Consider the following 18,506-nt stretch of genomic DNA (forward strand, 5'->3'; position numbering starts at 1 on the left):
AATATTTATTATAAAGAATCATGCATGAAAACATTATATTACATATATGATACATTATAGTAGAGGAACATAAGTATACAGTTCAGGCAAAAGTCCTGCTGGGTGGGCTGTCTCAATCATCGCTAATGTTACAAACCGGATAGCCAACATCATCCTAGCTTACTTTCATTATAGCCATTAATTGATTATTCACGGAACCAGAGGAGATAAATTGTGACACAAAGCCTTATCCAGCACTCTAGACTTTTGTAAAAACTACTTATAAAAGGCATGGGGAGAACCACCAGTAATTTTGGGAGCTGCACATATATTCATGAGAATTTAGCCCATTAATTGACTAGGAACCAGTGGTATCACTAATGCATAATTTATACAGAGAGATGCAGTTTTATCAGTATGGGTTCAGGTCAGCACATGGCTTACACTACTTTATGTGGGCAACAAGCTTTAAAGGGCCATTATATGGGGTCAATTCAATCAGGAGCGAGTTTGCAAAGGAGAGTTTATATAATGAAACTTGCAAACATTGGCCCTCATTCAGAGCCGTACGCTCTGAGCAGAGCGCACGCTCTGAATGAGGGCCGGCCTCCATGAAAATGGAGCGTCTCCTGGACGCTCGTATAGCTGTGGGTCACCACCCACAGGCTATACGAGCGTGCAGTTTGATGGCCGCGATGGTCGTGACCATCGAAACTGCGAGCCGGACCCTGCAGTTGAGGTTTTCAACCGCAAGCACCGGAGTGATTTTGGCTCTATCAGAGCCAAAATCACTCCCACTGACATCACTAGTGATGTCAGTGGGCCGGCTTCTGACGGGAGGCGTTCCCGTGGGAACGCCCCCGTCAGGGAGGCACGCCCCCGGCACGCCTACCAAAGGGGGCGTGCTGTCAATCAACATCGACAGCACGCCCCCTTTGATCAGACACAACGAGCGAAGGACTTTCCTTCGCTCGTCGCATCTGGCGCATGCGCACGACGGAGCTCCCTCCGTCGTGCGCATGCTCAGTCCAGAACATCGACCCACTTGCGAGCGGACAGCCGCTCGCGAGTGGGTCTGAATCAGGCCCATTGTGTGAATGAGCACACCCGAGAAATGCGAGACAATTCACGGTAATCTAAGCAAGGTTGTGCGAATCTTCTACAAAAAGCAATCTAGGAGAAGTGTATAAAAGTAGTGAGAAAAACCATCCTGGACCCCCCCCCCCAAAAAAAAAAAAAAAAAAAAAAAACCTGAAGATAGCAGGACCATACAGGAGGCAGTTACTGGCCATAAGGAAAGGTACTGGAGGTTCTTAAAAAGCATCAAATGACTAATTTTGCACTTTTTATTAATAGTAAAAAAAAAAAAAAATAGAAGCCAAGTGTTTTCCATCAAATTAAAGTCTTTCCAGTATTTTTTGGGGGTACAGAAAAATATCTGAAGTGATTTTTCAGTGTTTTAATAACATTTTGTAAACAGTTGAAAAAAAAAAAAAAACACAAACACTTTTAGTTTCAATCTGCAAGTTCTAAAACCTCTCTACCATCAATACAAACACCTCATTTACACCTCCACATACCTGGCCCACATCATTTACACCTCCACATGCCTGGCCCACATCATTTAACCCATTATTTAGCTTTCTAGAGACGACCCCAAAACTAAAATGTCTTTATAATTATACTATGTAAACCCCTCCTAGTGCATAAGGGGGTATGTACAAATAAATTAAAACTTCCTCAGAAAAAGCAATGCAAGTTTGTAATTGAATTGCAATTTGCGTTGCGGGTTTGCAGTGATCAAACTAATACTGCTTTTACACCTAAATTCCGGGTCTGACCTGGAGTTGGAACAGGGGGCCTGATTCAGAGCCGGACGCTCTGAACGAGCGCCCGCTCTGAATAAGGGCGTTTTTTTTTTGTGCGTCCTCCTGGACGCTCGCATAGCTTTGGGTTACCACCCACACCTTATGCGAACGTCCATGATGATGGTTAAGACTATCGCGACCATCGGGCTTGCGACGAGACCCTGCGGTAGGGTCTCGCTGCCGCAAGCCCTGGAGTGATTTTGGCTCTATCAGTAGGGCCGGATCCAGACGGTAGGCGTTCCCATGGGAACGCCTCCGTCTGGGCAGGCATGCCCCGGCCCGCCCACCACTCACCATCGACAGCACGCCCCCTTTGGTGCAAGACCCCGAGCGACGGCTTCACCATCGCTCGCTGGGTCTCGCGCATGTGCACAACGGAGCAGCTTCTGTCGTGCGCATGCGCATTTGGGTACCATCGACCCGCTTGCGAGCGTCCTGCGCTCACGAGCGGGTCTGAATGAGACCCAGTGTTCCAACCCGGAAGTTCCCCGGCGCCGACCCAGGATATTCCTGAGTTGGCGCCGTTCACACTGGAGCCGTGTCTGCATTGACCCAGCTTTTCCGGCGTTGAAGTGGATGCAATCACCAACCGCCACTGAAGCCGGACCAATCGGCCGGCATGCGATATGCTCCAGGTCATCGTGACCCGGAGTTTGCCGTTAACACGGCAGGGTTTCATAGGTTATTCCAGTGTTAAACCCTGCAACTTACCTGGGTTGGATTGCCGGATCACTCTACCCGGCAATCCAACCCTTTACCCTTTTACACCAAGGAGCTACCCGGGTTAACCATGCAATAACTCGGGTTTTAGCTCTGGTGTAAAAGGGGTATAATTTAATTGATCCCTGTATTTACGAAGGAGAACAACAATGTTTTGTGTTGGAGAGATACTTTGTTTCAGTTGTGACTTGGTTATAAAAGAAAGGCAAACATTACACCATTTTCACCATATATTTGCTGCTGAAGACCCTGGGTTAAAACTGCAGTTTCAATCCACACAATAAGAACTGGGGGATTTTTAGCATAAGAATTTACAATCACACTCCATTCACAAGCTCTATTGGATTCACACTTTTCAATACGAATGTGTAACAACTGATTTTTTTTTTTACTCTTGACAAAGTCGCAATGTGTTCATCATAAAGGGAATGAATACTGCAAGATGATAAGTGGTCGCTGTCATTATTGGTTCTGTATATGGATTATTGATATATAGGTCAGCAGCATCTGTAGGCTAATGTTCAATAAATATTGGAAAATACACAGCGAGTGAGCAGATGCAAATCTATTGGCACTGAAATCAGCTAATATTACTTTTAAAATGTAAGACATGTTACATAATTTAATTATGCAAGGTTTATGCAAACATATCCAGAAAAATCACCTTCCTAATTTGAACATAAAGATCAAGTGTATTGTGTATTCATGAAAGGCACTGCTGGGTATTTTGTGTCACTAGGACAGCAGGGTCTAGCCTAAACTTTCACTATGGAAATAGTCCCAGTGCTGTGATCGCCCTAACAACTCCTCACTAGAGAGCTATGTCCTTGTTTACTCATACTGTATTTATTCCTGAGAGACACAGCAGTAGTCAGTGATTGGCACAAACTGAACTGTTCAGGCAATGCAGTTACTGCAAGATCTGACACATGATCAACTTGTACTATGTCATCAGGCATAAAAGTAGAGTTAATTTGTAATTGAAGGTTTTATGCTTTGTAAACAGCTATAATAATATATAACTTCGCTGTGTGGTGTTTGTATGTTCTCCCCATGTTTGCATGGCCTTCCTCCCACAGTCCAAAAGAACATGCTGGTAGGTTATTAGGCTGATGACTACAAATGTAGTGTTGTAGGGAATTCATACTTTAAAATATCTGTGACGAAACGCGTCACTGACTTCTTTGCGGGGGAACAAAAGTGAGTCAGCACTTTACAGACTTCTGTCGGTGAGAACTACACATTCATCCATGTATATACCAGACGGCATAATGTGGACATTATCCAAATAATTAAAATACACTGTTCTGCAAGTACACTGGATTAGCATACAAAAGTAACGGTCCCCTGAGCTCAGGAGTATGTTTTATCAGAATTAACAAGAACATACAAATCCATGTTATTAAACCATAATTTTATATTCTAGGTCACATATTTATGGAACTCAAATGCAGACCAGTGTTCTGTAGTTTGATTTCTTCAAATTTGCAAACTTTAAGATCATTAAATCTTCAGACTTTTGCACTAGATTTATTAAGGGTCTACACCAGGCATGTCAAGCTCAAAACCCCAACCAGGCTGAATATTCAAGGTCTAAGGGCTTTATTCAATTAGGTGCGAAAAAGCAGTTTTCTGCAGAAAAGTATCACGAGTGACGTAATTTCGCCATGCGATAAGTTAAAAAAATTCTTTAGATCACCCTAAAAAAGTACTTTCATTTTGGGGGTCGAAAAAGTCCAGAGTTGGGGGACAAACTTAAAGACTAGCAAAATAGACTCCAGGGGGGTCCCCAAGTATGCCCCAGGTGTTTTTAAGTTTGCAGGTGGATTTTTAATGCTTTTTTAAAACTTCACTTTAGGAACTTAAAAATATGCTAGCACCCATTTTCAGGTACCCCAAATTTGCTGGGACTCCTTATTTTCACCATAAAAAACTGCAAAATGCTATTCTTCACCGCTTATACAAAAATGCTAAATAGCAGCTATTGAGAGCATTAAAGTATCCCAAATACCTTCACCAGGGCTATTCGGGGGTATCTACAGTGATCCCCAATGTCAGTGCACCTTTTGGGGGGTGTCAGGCTGATTTCCCCAAATCTGACATGACTTTTCGCTGGTTTTGAATTCGCTGGGTTCAGTTTTCGCTGATTTGGAATTGAATACGGGGATAAGCGCGATACTTTTCCGCATGGAAGACCAGCGATGACGGCGGAAACTCAGTCATGCGAAAAGTCCGGGAATTTTCACACCTAATTGAATATGCCCCTAAGAGTGTGCGTGGGCCACAAGAAGAAGAAAAATAAAAATATCTTGTATGCAATTTTGAAAGGTTCAATCAATATAACATTATAAAAACTGCATGCAAAGTTAGGTTGCAAAGTAAGTGCACATAACAATAATCTGACATAATATAATATGCTTCTGATTCCCCTCAATATGCTCCAGACCCCATCACCACATGACAAATATAATATGCTTTAGACCCCCCCTTGCCATAACACACCAGTCCCACTCCCTTAGTAATATGCTCCATCCACCTCCAATAATATGCTCCAGACCACCTCCACACAAAAAAAAAAAATATAAAAAAAACAAACATTATATATATATATATATATATATTTTTTTTTTTAATACACACACACACACACACACACACACACACACACACACACACACACCAGCCCCCTCCTGATCACCTCCCCATACCCATGGGCACTGAACAAGACTATGCCCCCCTGTATCTCAACCTCACCATTCCCCAGCCCGTCTCCCAGCCTCACTATTCCACAGCCCATCTCTAAGCCTCACCATTCCCCAGCCGTGTCTCCATCTCCAAACACCCCGCCAACCCCCCTTTACACTAGTCAGGCAGACAGTTATTAAAGTATAAATGTACTCACTGACTGTCACACTACTACACAGTCAGAATTGGTGGGCCGGCACTGGCTCCTCCTCTTGACTTCTGTCGGTGTGCACGCTGCAGGACAGGCTGCTGCTGTGTGTGGAGGGAAGGGCCAGGCTGCGCTGTTGACAGATTGGAGGCGGAACCATCAGTGGTGACTGACGACTTTGCAAAGGCTTATGAGGGAGGGGGCCCATAAGCAGCAGCTCCCCCATCGGCCATGTTTTTAACTACAATACCACTGTCCGATCGGCAGCCATGCCGGCTGATCAGAGCATGGGGAATGAAGAGCGGCCACACAGGGACTGGCTGGGCCGCATAATATATGGATTTGGGCCCACACAGTCGGGCCACATAAAAGGTTTATTTGGGCCACATGTTTGACATGCCTGGTCTACACTATTGTCAAGAAAAATATATATATTTTATACATACACACAATTTATAGATTTCTTTTTTTCATGCGTGTGCTGCAGTATATGACTGCACACACATACTTGAGATTTTATACAAGCATGTGCATTTTTACATATGTTGTATGGGTTTTTAAGATTGGTCTTTACAGATTTGTGTTCATAGATGTGATTGATTAAAGATTATATGGTTTCAAAAAAATACAAGGCGATTCTTTATATACAATGAGATAAGTGTATATAGATCAAGCGTTTAGTATGTTCAGGCGCTCTAAAGACCTGTCACTCTTGTGGCGGGAGTGGCTACAGGTACAGAAGGTAACCACCTTCTATAATGCGTACTGTTTGAAAATGTTGTCGTACCACAGCGCTCAACCTATCTTTATTGCTCCCTTTAAATAATGTAATGCAGCCAATATTCCTTCATAAAATATTTAATTTTATTAAAATCGAAATTTTGACATATGGTTTAAAAATAATGAACCTTGTAGTATTGTTGGTTTGCTCCAATACAGTTTGTGCTCCCTATTATATGACTATTAGGCTGCCATAGCCGGGGCTGCTCCAACATCAGTGCCTAGATTTGAAGTGCTTAGTTTAAAGTGTCAATAGAACAATTAAAGTTAAAGCTGGAGTTTTTCAGGAGTTAAACAGGAGGAGAATTTAACAAATAGCAACAATTTCTGCTATTAAGGACTGCTTTTATCTACCACCACATTTCCATCATGCCTATGGATTGTGCCTGCACCTGGATCTCCAATGCAATCTGCTTATCCACGCCAACCATACCTTACCAAATGACACAGCAAGATGACCTCTCAAATGGTCCTTTGCTGTGGCCCCCAAATCATGAGGCTTGGTGCAATTTTGCTGTACTCATTGTTTGTTTGTTTTTCCTCTTAAGTTTAGACTAACCTTTCCATAGATGTTAGATTACTGTGACCCTTGTATCCAGCCCATCTGTGTCACCCAGGTTTGTCTGCCACCTCCCCTTTAGAATGTAAGCTCTCACGAGCAGGGCCCTCTTCCCTCATGTGCTTTTCCTTCACTTAATTTACAACAGCACCCAAACCTTGGTTACAGACACCATGCTGCTTATCTAAGTGTTATGCAGCAATGTATAAATCATGCATCTGTCCTGCATTGTTTGTACTGTTAATATCGGTTTTCTTGTGTGCTTATTTGTTTATGTACTGTGTAAGGCGCTGCGGAACCCTTGTGGCGCCAAACATTATTATTATTACCAGCCAGCTTTAAGTTGTTTAAGTTCTGTTCATGACCAAGTGCTGTTCTTTATTGTGCATTTAAATGTTTTCATACGAGTATTTGGAGAAACTAAGCAATATCCTTAGGTCCAGTGGGACAGGGACCAATAGTGCTGTACTGAGAATATTTAATCATTTACTGATTCATATGGTGGTTCTATATAATAAAACACTAATACTTTATAGCATAATGCAACGCCTATGGTATGTTCTGTAAGAATTTACATTGGAATTGTACAACCAGCTGACGCCTCTAGGCAGGCAAAGCTTTAATATTCTAAATATAGAACACTGAGGTGACATCAGCTGTCTGTACTACCAACTTAAAGGGATAGGTTTTGGTTATAATACATAAATGGTCTTACTTTAAAAAAAAAAAAAAAAGAGAAACAGTGACACAAGAACTCACCACTTATATATATACGATTTAAAAGGAGCTCATTACATTATGCCTTGTTAGAGAAAAAGTTCTAACTACTTGGAACGTGGTATAAAAGAAACTGGTCTCAGTCAAAGTGTTAATTACATGGTAAGACTTTAGCTGAACATGGCGGAATTGAACAAAATATTTTTCTGTCACCATTATAAAAAGGTAGAATAACGAGACATATGGGAATAAACAGAAATGTATCCAAGACAAAGCTATGCTGCAGTTTTGACCTTGGTTGTCACAGAACCAGATAGTTTGATGTTCTGTCACATATCATTAGTGTGTGCATGTGGAATAAAACGTAACATTGTCATTTTATATATATTAGTTTTTTTTTACTCATACATTATTGTAGGGGGATGCGCTGGCTATGATGTACTGCACATGAGTTGTACTACGCATGTCAATAAGGATCTAAAAAGGTATATAAACCCCCATTTGTTGACAGTAGGGTAGAGCTACCTACATGGTTTGGGTCAAAATGCTAGATTGCTCTGGATCTTTCAAAAGCGTAGAGTCAGTCTCTCTCTGTCAGTGTCTCTGTCCTAACGTAGCCGCTATGGCAATAGTGGTTACAGGAATATGCTAATCTCATTTCACCTTTTGTGCTCCAGTGTGATAGAGTGTACGACCTGCGAGACACCCACTTTCAGGCTGCGTGGTCTGTGTATTTGCAACGGAGTTTATAAACCTACCAACATCAACGCAACATCAGTCCCACCATCAACATGTGCAGTAGCCTATGGTGTACTCTAGCTACTCTCCCCAAATCCAACTAAACCTGGCCTCTGAAGCATTGGATTTGCGATGCACTCCCCTTACACGTCCATTAAACAAACCCTTTTTTCAGTCACTTTAGGTCAACCCCCAGTTTCCACCCTGATGCGCCTAAGGGCCGCAAACCCCTTCTCGCGTTAGCGATTCCATTCACAATTGCAAAAGGCATAGGACACTTGAGTTCGCGCAAGTACAGTATGGAATTCCGGGACTTTTCATGCATGCGCACTAGCAAAACATCGCTAAGGTGATGGAAGTCCAACAGAACGAAACGCATCCTGTGCCACGCCAGCCTCTCTTAAGGAGATTTGACTACTTTGCAGATAAGAACTTTATTTAATTATTCATATTAAAATTTGTTTTTTATACATTCCTGTATCCCATTTTCCCTTGTTATATTGCAATAAAGCCCCCCTGTTTTGAAAAAAATACTACTACTGATGATGGGTCTTTTTTGCTTGGTCTAAAGCCCATCACTGGCACATGTGGAAGTATCTGGAGTACCAAGGGAGATTAGAGGAGTGACCATGAACATATGATTACATGCTATCTTACAAGAGTACAATGCCCTCTCTTGTGTCCGGCTCTTTTTTGAGCCCCTCTTATTAAGGTCTCCCAGTCACAGAATTCCGGGCTCATCCCATCACCTGGATCCACCAGGCAAAGTCTCAGATAAGCCTTATACATTTTTTTATCTGGTACGGACATTGTTTCAGAGCACGTGCACAAGTATCTATAATTTATTACACTATTATTAGGCGAATGCCCTTTCCACCACTCTTTCAGGTCACATCCATCCGGGTTGCCATACGGACACATGGAAGAGACTGCTGCCTCCTTTTACTAGAAGGACATACGTGTTTGGCTACAAACTCCACTTTAAGATATCTGCACCAAGAAAAAAAAAAGACCATTCGGGGTGATCACGTTGTGCGCTATCCTGGAACTACAACAACACACACACACACACACACACACACGGGCTGATGTAGAGTTGATCGCAAATGCACTGTGCGCACGGAGCTAGATACAGATATTCACCCATATGCAGAATTGTACAGATCTATGCAACTGTCCTCAAACATACGCTTGATGAAAAGGCTGTCAATATTAGCATGCACTAGACCTATATCCAGTGCAAGACATCTCTCTGAAATCAGACAATTTCAGCGTATGCATGACTCGGAATATGTGCTTGCAATTCCGCCTTCGTGCAAAATGGACATGTGTGCAATCAGCCCCTTAATGAACTTATAAAGCAGCTTTTAAACAGACTTTTCACATAATAGCCTAAACTTTTGGACTGAATTTGATGCTTTTATCTTGTTTGCACTACCAACATATACTTTACTAGCCTTGGGAAAAAGATAGATTCTATGAATTATGATGGGTTATTACTCATCCATCTGTTGAACTTGACAGGTTGATAGCTATAAGTTGATTTCTGTAGTTATATGTTGTGTAGGACCCCATCATTTTTGGGTTACTGCAAATATAAAATATTTTGGAGTCTGAACATATAGTATGTTATTTAATTTTATCAACTTTGTACCGGTACATTCTTATTAATTATATAATCACTGGTGATCGCTTATATGCATTTTACATTTAAACCCTGTGGTAACTGTTTATTTTTGTTTTGTTTCTGTACAGTTCTTATCTTTGACATTTATTTTCAAGTGTCACTGTGTCCTTACAGGCAATCGGCAGTGGAGCTTGAACTCCTCACAAACAAGAGCCTTACCATTCAATGCTTGTTTTCCTAAACTCTGGACCAAGTGGGTTAATGGGGATACAATACTATAATTATTTAACTGTATTTCTCTTAGAAAATGGAAATGTGGAAATAAGGAGGGGGGAAAAAGCTGAGTATCCTAAATAATTACAACTATTTTGGGGTATACAAAATACACTATCTACACGAAGGGCCCGATTCAGCACGGATCGCAAGTCTGCAAATGCACGCACCCTCTCACTGCAAAAATATGCAAATGAATGCGGTCGCAGTGCAATCGCGGCACTATACCAAGACTTCCCATTACATATATCCGCAAGTCAAACATTGAGTAACATTGGACCCATACGCACAGTTGTGGTTGAGCGGACCCCGACTAACTGCGAAACTTCCCGTCACCATCTAGACCTCTGGCTGCGTATGCCATCGCAGGGGATTAATTATGCATGCCCCTGTAACGCCGTTCAAACGCACTAACATGCCTGCGTACTTCCTTCGACCACACCCCTCTCCACTCCCAAATGGTGCTTCCTGTCAATCATGTCTTTGTACCGCTGCGTGTCCACTGCATAGCCAATCGCAGTGGCCGGCTTGCGCACGAACACTGCGATGCATGTGATCCAACCCGAATCGTTCCCATACCCGTTCACAGTGGCCGGCTTGCGCACTGCGATGCATACCCCATGAGATCAATCCTAAATCAGGCCCATAGACTGGAGAGGATCCAACTTGTGAGACTACACAATATTTTTATAGAAATTAAGAATAAAAGAAAAGGTTGAACATGTATTTTCAACCTCAATTAATGTATCTACTAATTAATCCAATTTATACATCTGCACCAGTTGTCAAAGAACAAAGTGTAATCCTGCAGCCTGACCTTGTATGGACTCCCCCAAATCCAATAAACAGATAAGATCTGGCTAATACACAACTAGCTCGATTTAGAAAGTAACCAGGGTTGTAAACCATTATTGTTTAATCCTTCAATTACACATGGGTTTAGGCAATGTCCCAGATAGGTTTGTCAATAAAAATATGTTGCACTGGAGACCAAAATCAGCATCAAGGAGGACAAACATTTCCTGGGAACATTAAGTCTAAATCCAACCTTCAGATCCCACAATTTTAATACCATGAAGACGTGCCAAGTCAATGGCTGGGCCTGCTTGTTATACATAGACAAATAAGTGTACAGAAACAGACCAAGCACCAAAATGTATATGGTCCAACAACAAATCAGTGGAGATCATGTGAAACTTGTGAAGGGCATCACCTGAAATGCCCTACATCTTGGATAGTTCCATGCTATGACAGTTGTTCAGCAGTGTAAGAAGAGATGTAGGAGCTGCCCTAAAATGATTATGGACAGAGGAGGACTTCCATCTGAACCAATTTCACCCTACAGTGCAACAAAATTCTATACAAACACAGTATATAATGGAGTCAGCAATCCCTGCAGAGAATTGTAGGGATATCGGGCTCACAGATGGGTATAAAAAGTATCACACCAATAACAAGAAAACTGACAGAGACCACATGGGGTGACATTTGACATCTAAGCGACTGACAAAGGACTGCAGCAGAGAACTATACAAACAGGTAGACCAGGGGTTCCCAACTACGGTCCTCATGGCACCCCAACAGTCTATGGTTAAAGGATAGCCTACTTGAGCACAGTTGACTTAATTAGTACCTCAGTTATTTTAATTTAACCACCTGTGCTGAAACATGGATATCACTAAAAACAGGACTGTTAAGCTGCATACAAACAACAATATATTGAACGATTATCGTTAACTATATCGTTCAATCGTTGTAAAAATCGTTCACTTTGAGTTAAAACAATGAACGATTATCGTTCATGCGCATTCACGTTTGTAGTTTAGTCAGACTGACCAACTGAACGATTTTCATTAAGGGAATATGCAAAAATAGTTTGTAGTCCAAAAAAAAATCGTTCATTATACTTTAAAAAAATCTCACAGATAATCTGACAGAAAATTGTTGGTAACAAAATCGTTGCGTGTGTATGCAGCTTTATTGTGCCTTGAGGACCGCGGTTGGAATCACTGACGTAGACAAACAATAATCCTCACAGTGCACTACATATACAACAGAGAAATCCACAGCATGTTCCAAACACTCATTGTGGCATCATGGAGCAGACATGGCGCAAAAGGAAGTCTGTCAAAAAGTCAAATGAACAATACATGTTATGTGTACAATTTTAATTAGTATTTAAAACAATCCCAAACCATTGACATCCTTGAAAATCCAACATATGCAAAATATGTCATATGCCGAGTCATTTGACTTAGCCATCAATTTAACCCAAGGGTTATCTCTGCCCAGACTAAAAAACAGTGCCAACCTAAACAACATGCGCCAAAGAAAGCAATTCCGACTGGCAGGGAGGCACAATCAAGCTTGCATGCATGACAAAGGCAAGCATTTTTAAACCATCCCAAAATTATGACTATCTATATTCAGGGGGGAGGGTGCAGCAAGCCAGACACACTACCGATTCAAGTTTCATTTTCTGATAAGAAGCAGAACAATAGTACTTCTACAGCTTGGTCAGTATAGTAAGAGCGTGGCCCACATTTACATGCCAGCATCACTGTTAACTCTGCCTCTCCCAACACTAAAGATGGAAGGATGCTGTGGAGAATTTGCAAGGCCAGCAATACCTACCCTCCAACATGACCCGTTCCATTAGGTACAAAATGCTGTGCCCCTGGACTTCCCACCTAATTAATGATTGCAGTCACCTTTGTTGAGCTAGTTATTTCATGAGAAGGGTGTTTCAGCACAGGTGGCTTCAATCATAAATTAAGAATGAAGTCCAGTAGCAGATCATTTTGTACCTAATGGAATGGGCTATGTTGGAGAGTCTGGCAATATACAGCTACTGTAGAATACCAATGGTTAATTAGCCCACTAATTATAGAAAGTAAGTATATATTCCACCTTCTCCTGCCTTTCCCAGCTGGCATGACATTGATACTGCTTAGCTCCACAGCATAAGAAAGGGAATCTATGTATGGTATGGAGAGCGCCAAAGAATAACATGTTTTAAGCAATCAAAAAACAGAAACAAGAAAGAAGACTATAAATCTGTCTCCCCCCGCTAGAAATAAAGAATACAGAAGAATGGCAGCCGCGGTGGGCAGGGAGCGCATGCCATGCACAGGGGCACATTTCACAGGGGGCAGGAAGACGGGGCACTCACATTGCCTCCACAGCTCTTGAAACAAAGCCAGGGTGATGGAATCAGTGAGTGGGAGAGACAGGGAGGGGTTCCGTGCTTCTAGGGTCTCTAGGAGATTCTCAACATGGGCACAAAGGGGTCCGGGTGCCAGATTGGAGAGTAGGGATGGTGGGGGCAGACTTGGACGGGGGGATCCGCCCTATTCATTCATAGGAAATTCTGCAGATGATTGAAGAAAACCCTACGGAGACTCTCAGCTACATGTGTAGGATGACGAGCAGGCCAGAGGGGAGACCGGGCGGCTGCTGCTGTTGCTCGCTGGGGAAGGCGCTGCTGCTGATGGCTGCGAGAGGTAGCTGCTAGCCGAGGTGACAGAGACAAGGGACAGACACGGACACTCACCCTCTTACATGCTCCCTCTCTCTCTGCAGCGTCTCCCCTTTAAGAGGAGGGGCGGTTTGGGTTAAAGCCCAGCACGGAGACCCCGCCCCGTCATGACGTCACCCCAGCTTGCACAGGCCCAGCCGCTACCCACCATTTCTTCACACCGCCTCGCACACACACACAGCGGTGACGTAGAAGCCACCGGCCGGCTGGGTAACAGGCAGCGGCGGCAGCGGGTGTTGCTTGCAATATCGGATATTTTTTTTATTTAGTTTTATTCTTTAAGCAATTTAGGCGCACCCACTCATTCGTTATTATATGTGTGAGGCCGGGATATGAAGTACAGACGGCGCAGCCAGGTGATATTATCACTGTACTATTATTACTGCTACCAAGAAGGCTGTAATTGGATAAAAGACAGCAATTTACCTTTTTGCCCTTGACGCATGCAGGGTGGCTGCACGTTGGTTCCCTGTGGCCGGCTGCCGACGTTCTTTAGGAGGAAACAAATGCGGGCGACCCTGTCTCCTAGGTGACTGTCAGCGGACCCTTCCCCTCACACACAGTATACAATATGAGGCACATAGTATTCACACAACCAGAAGGACCAAAGTATCAGTTTCTTCAGGTCTCCAATGTAATAATAATCAAGTCTGTTACTATAATCCACCCTGTGCAACAAATAGAAATATCTGAGGGGCAATGGGTTAACTTGATATCCAATTTATATTGCTGACTTAACCTTGCCACAGTTTTGCTCTGTCAAATTTGCCAGTCAGCGCGGCTGGTTTATACCAAATTAATCTAAAATCATCTTTTGTGAGCTTTTATAATTGCAATTAAATGCAATGTGCTGTCAGATCACACCAGAGGGCCTGATTCAGAGATGTACGTAAACCTGATGATTTACATCTGCGATCATGTGAGATCTGCGCATGTGCACACACGCAGATCTCATTCTGCGGGATCGCATGCAGTGCCCCCAAGTCGCAGCATAATTGACATGCAGCCATTTGGGGGCATGGACAAAGCGCCGGATGCCAACATTCTCGAAATTAGATGGCATGCTAGTCCCATTTTCGAGGCATATGGTGTTTGTCTTTCAGCGCAGCAGCTTCGACAGCGTGAAAACACCGCCAATCCTGAGTAAGCTGAGGTTTACTCAGATGGCCAATGTTTCTGCAGATGATCCAATGCTGAATCTATGGCCGCAGCAGCTGATCAGAGAAGCTGGTAGGTGGCGTCTATATACACAAGATGCCTCATATGGCTAATGCCATATTATTGCACAGCCACTGCGTACAATCATCCTTATCTAGCCAAACAATAGGACTTACGCTTGGGGGTTCAGAACTACAAAACACTGAACATGTGTGGAATATTGGTGTTGTCCTGGAGAGTGACTGACACACATCAGGTATCAGCCACAATCAAATCCTCATTCTTTCATCTGAGGAACATAGCCAGAATCAAGCACTTAATTCCGAAAAGAATTGCACCACTTGCAAATGGTACAAAATGCAGCTGCCAGGCTTATTAACCAACCAGCCCCGTTCCAGCCACATAACACTCATTCTCTACTCCCTTCACTGGCTGCCTGTCAGATGGCAAATTGTCTTCAAGATTGGCTTACTGACTTTCAAAGCTCTGCATGACCAGGGCCTAAGGTACTTGAGCAGCTTCTGATCCCTTACTGTCCTACTCGATTACTGCGATCCATTGACAAAGGACTATTAACAGTACCTAGAATCTCCCGGAATTCATTTGGGGGTCGAGCTTTCAGCTTTCTGGCTCTGACTCTATGGAACTCTCTTTCCCGCAAAGTTCGAGAGGCCTCCACTCTAGAATCCTTCAAAAATAGACTCAAGACTCACCTTTTCACCTAAGCATTTCACTACTGTCCCTTGTTAATCTTGTTTTGTATTTTGTGCTGCAAATGTAAAGTACTTTGAGTCCTTTAGGAGGAAAGTGCTATATACATATTATAATTTTGAAAGAACGTTTGATATAGTTGTTAGCATTACTATTTCACAGCCCTGACATCATAGGGGAATTCAATTGTTTTCTTGTGCCTGTAAGTAATTGGTGCCAGATAGGCGATATTCAATTATTTTGCTGATGGGAGCAAGTGCTTTAAGCGCTCATTACTTATCATGCATGTCGGGCCCAAATGCACCAGGTTTAGATGCGCAAATCGGCTAAATCTGTGCAAAGTAATGGGTGTGCTGCCCAAATTGAAGGTTGGGCAGCCAAAAGCCAGACTTTTCGTGGATTTGTGCCCACCACCTCAGGGTATGTGGGTGCGCGGTGTGGGCCCCCCTGGACCAGGGATCCCATGTGCACAGCACACCTGGCACCCATTATAGATATACGCCATTGCCTGGTCATGTGGAGGTGTGCTAAGCAGAGAACTGACAGCTTAAATCTAAAGAGTCCTGCATTCAAGATGTATGCTGGGCAGAGGTCTCAGTGATTAGTGAGAGACAAGCAGAGGCACTGAGTACATATACAAGCATGCTGGGACAGAGAGTTCACCAAACCCAAAAGTGCTAAATTGACCTTTCCTGTAAGTAGAGGTGTGGTGCCAGGGAACATGGGGCCTGATTCAGAGCCGGACGCTATTTGCGCTCGCTCATTCAGAAAAAGGGGCCAGATATTTAAATAGAGCGCTCGCTCTTTGCGGTCTGTTGACGCCTCTATGTCTAAACGAGCGAACGAAACATGCGCTCGCTATTTTTTAAAAAACGCCCCCTGGCTGCTCGCATCCTACGTCATCTCCGCTATTTATTAGATTAATCGAGTACATCGAAAGGCGTATGAACTGCTCGCAGTGCTTGTGGTAGGATTTTCCTACCGCAATCATGCGAGCAGTTCAGGCTAAAAGACAACCAAGTGACGTGGTAGATGACGCTGCTTTGTTAATTATGCACACCCTTAAAACGCCCATTTTGACCTTTGGCACGCCTGCGTTCGGATCTCCACTCCCCGTTTTCAAGCACCTTCCCCTGTTACCACCCACAAACGCCTCATTCTGTCACTCAAATTAGCAGGTATTCGCTATTTTGCAAGCACACAATTTCTGACCGCAATGACTGGTTCACGCATGCGTATTACAACCCATACGCATGCGCAGTTGTGCGAACATCGCTCGGAGCGAACGAGCGGCCGCTTACGAGCGGCTCTGAATCAGGCCCATGATCCCATAGAGTTCAGGTATCTTAACCTGTAAGTGATAACCATGACCAGAGACATTTGCTTTACATAGGATCAATCTAATGCTGGGGAATCAGGAGCGCTGCTACAGACAATGAACATTATAGTGTAGATCAAGGGTATTCAACATGCGGCGCTCCAGCTGCTGTGGAATTACACAGCCCAATATGCCCTGCCACAGTTTTGGTAATAGGGTATGCAAAATCTGTAGTGGGGCATGCTAGGATGTGTAGTTCCACTCTCAGAGTGGAGGGAAATAACTTTCCTCTCACAAAACAGAAGTCTTTAGCACAGCACTTAAATTCACTGACACCCTTTATCAGCCTCTCAGAGGTGGTCTGCCAATCAAGGCTGCTAATTAGCTTCTGTCTACTAGACAGAAGCTGGAAGCCTGGGGCATTAATATCTCCCCTTGACAACCTAAGCAAAAAACATGGGTCAAAGCATCTGTGTTGGCCACTTGGTTTCCCGGCTTATGCATACATATATACACTGAAATGCCAAAATTCATGGGATATATCCTAATATCATGTAGGACCTCCTCTAGCCCTGCGAAGTACAGCAATTAAATTGGCTTAGTGTCCAGCGCTCACCTATGTGTCTGTATATGTGTCACATTGTGGATATAGGTTATGACAAGAGTCTTCAGTGTTTAAAATATCTAATTTATTTGTTAAACTATTTGGAGTCACATTGCTCCATCATGCCATTATATGTCTCTTAATCAAGAAATAAGTAAAAAATGTAATTGGGGGTGGTTGAAGGTGAGGTAAGATGGCTCCTATCCAGTGCCTTTTTCCGTAAGACAATGTGTGTCTACATCTCCCTAAAAACCACAAGCAACCCCACTATCATAAAAGTCATTGTCCTTCCAACACATTGGTTGCAGGTAATAGTAGACTCCTTTAGGGTGTCTCTTTATCCATATAGCAACAATGTGCCTACCTCTCCCTTTTAACACTATATAGTTACAACCTTGCTGGTGTGTATTGGAATAATGTTGTTGTAAGACTTCCCACTGATGTTACAAAGATAGAGCTGACAGGCAAGTAGGTGACCCAGTATGTCATCACCTTCCTCTGCAAACTTGTGGCGTTCTTATTCACACAATTGCATGCTCTCATATGACAAGTTCTGGGTGAGGCATTAGTCTGCCCTTGCTAAGGGATGACTTTCCATATGCTTAGCTATAGCTTCCGTCCCCTCACTTTGGATGTTATAGTCATTGGTGTCAGTGGGTGTTAGAGCATACACGGTGGCAGGGGCGGCGTCCCGCACTCCTGACCTTACCGTATTGAAGTCTTCTAATCCTCCATGTAACGAGGTGCCCCTGCTTCCATCTGTGATACACGCATCCACCTCTTCCCCTTTGGTCCGAGAGTGTCCCTTGCTCTGGGGCTCGTGATGGCCCACACTCAGATCAGCAGTGAACAGGTGCATTTAAGAGGTGCATTCATGGCGCCATGTAAAGCACCTCTTAAATGCACCTGCAACGTAGGGGTTGTTGGTCAAGTAAGTGTTCAGGCAGACCCAACCCATTGCTACATGAACACACCTCACACCATTATGGAACCACCACCTTGCTGACAACTGGGGTCCATGGA

The 18,506-nt window shown here is 43.4% G+C and overlaps 1 protein-coding gene across 3 annotated transcripts in view; it reads right to left on the reverse strand.

Moving 5' to 3' along the window:
• The window catches only part of DLGAP4 (DLG associated protein 4), a 225,201-nt gene that overhangs the window by 39,418 nt on the left and 167,277 nt on the right, over window positions 1-18,506 (reverse strand). Inside the window, exon 1 of one of the 3 annotated variants that reach the window (XM_088480583.1) lies at window positions 14,119-14,152. The exons of 1 other annotated variant lie outside the window; for it this stretch is intronic. In XM_088480583.1, the coding sequence (XP_088336709.1) occupies window positions 14,119-14,137 (19 nt within the window). In that variant the 5' untranslated portion in view covers window positions 14,138-14,152. Of the gene's footprint in view, window positions 1-12,788; window positions 12,837-14,118; window positions 14,153-18,506 lie in introns of those variants that run through there. One more of the 3 variants, XM_088480582.1, reaches the window with a different exon arrangement.

The sequence above is a fragment of the Taudactylus pleione genome, unplaced genomic scaffold, assembly GCF_031769625.1.
Source record: "Taudactylus pleione unplaced genomic scaffold, aTauple2 ptg000256l, whole genome shotgun sequence".
NCBI classification, from domain to species: domain Eukaryota; kingdom Metazoa; phylum Chordata; class Amphibia; order Anura; family Myobatrachidae; genus Taudactylus; species Taudactylus pleione.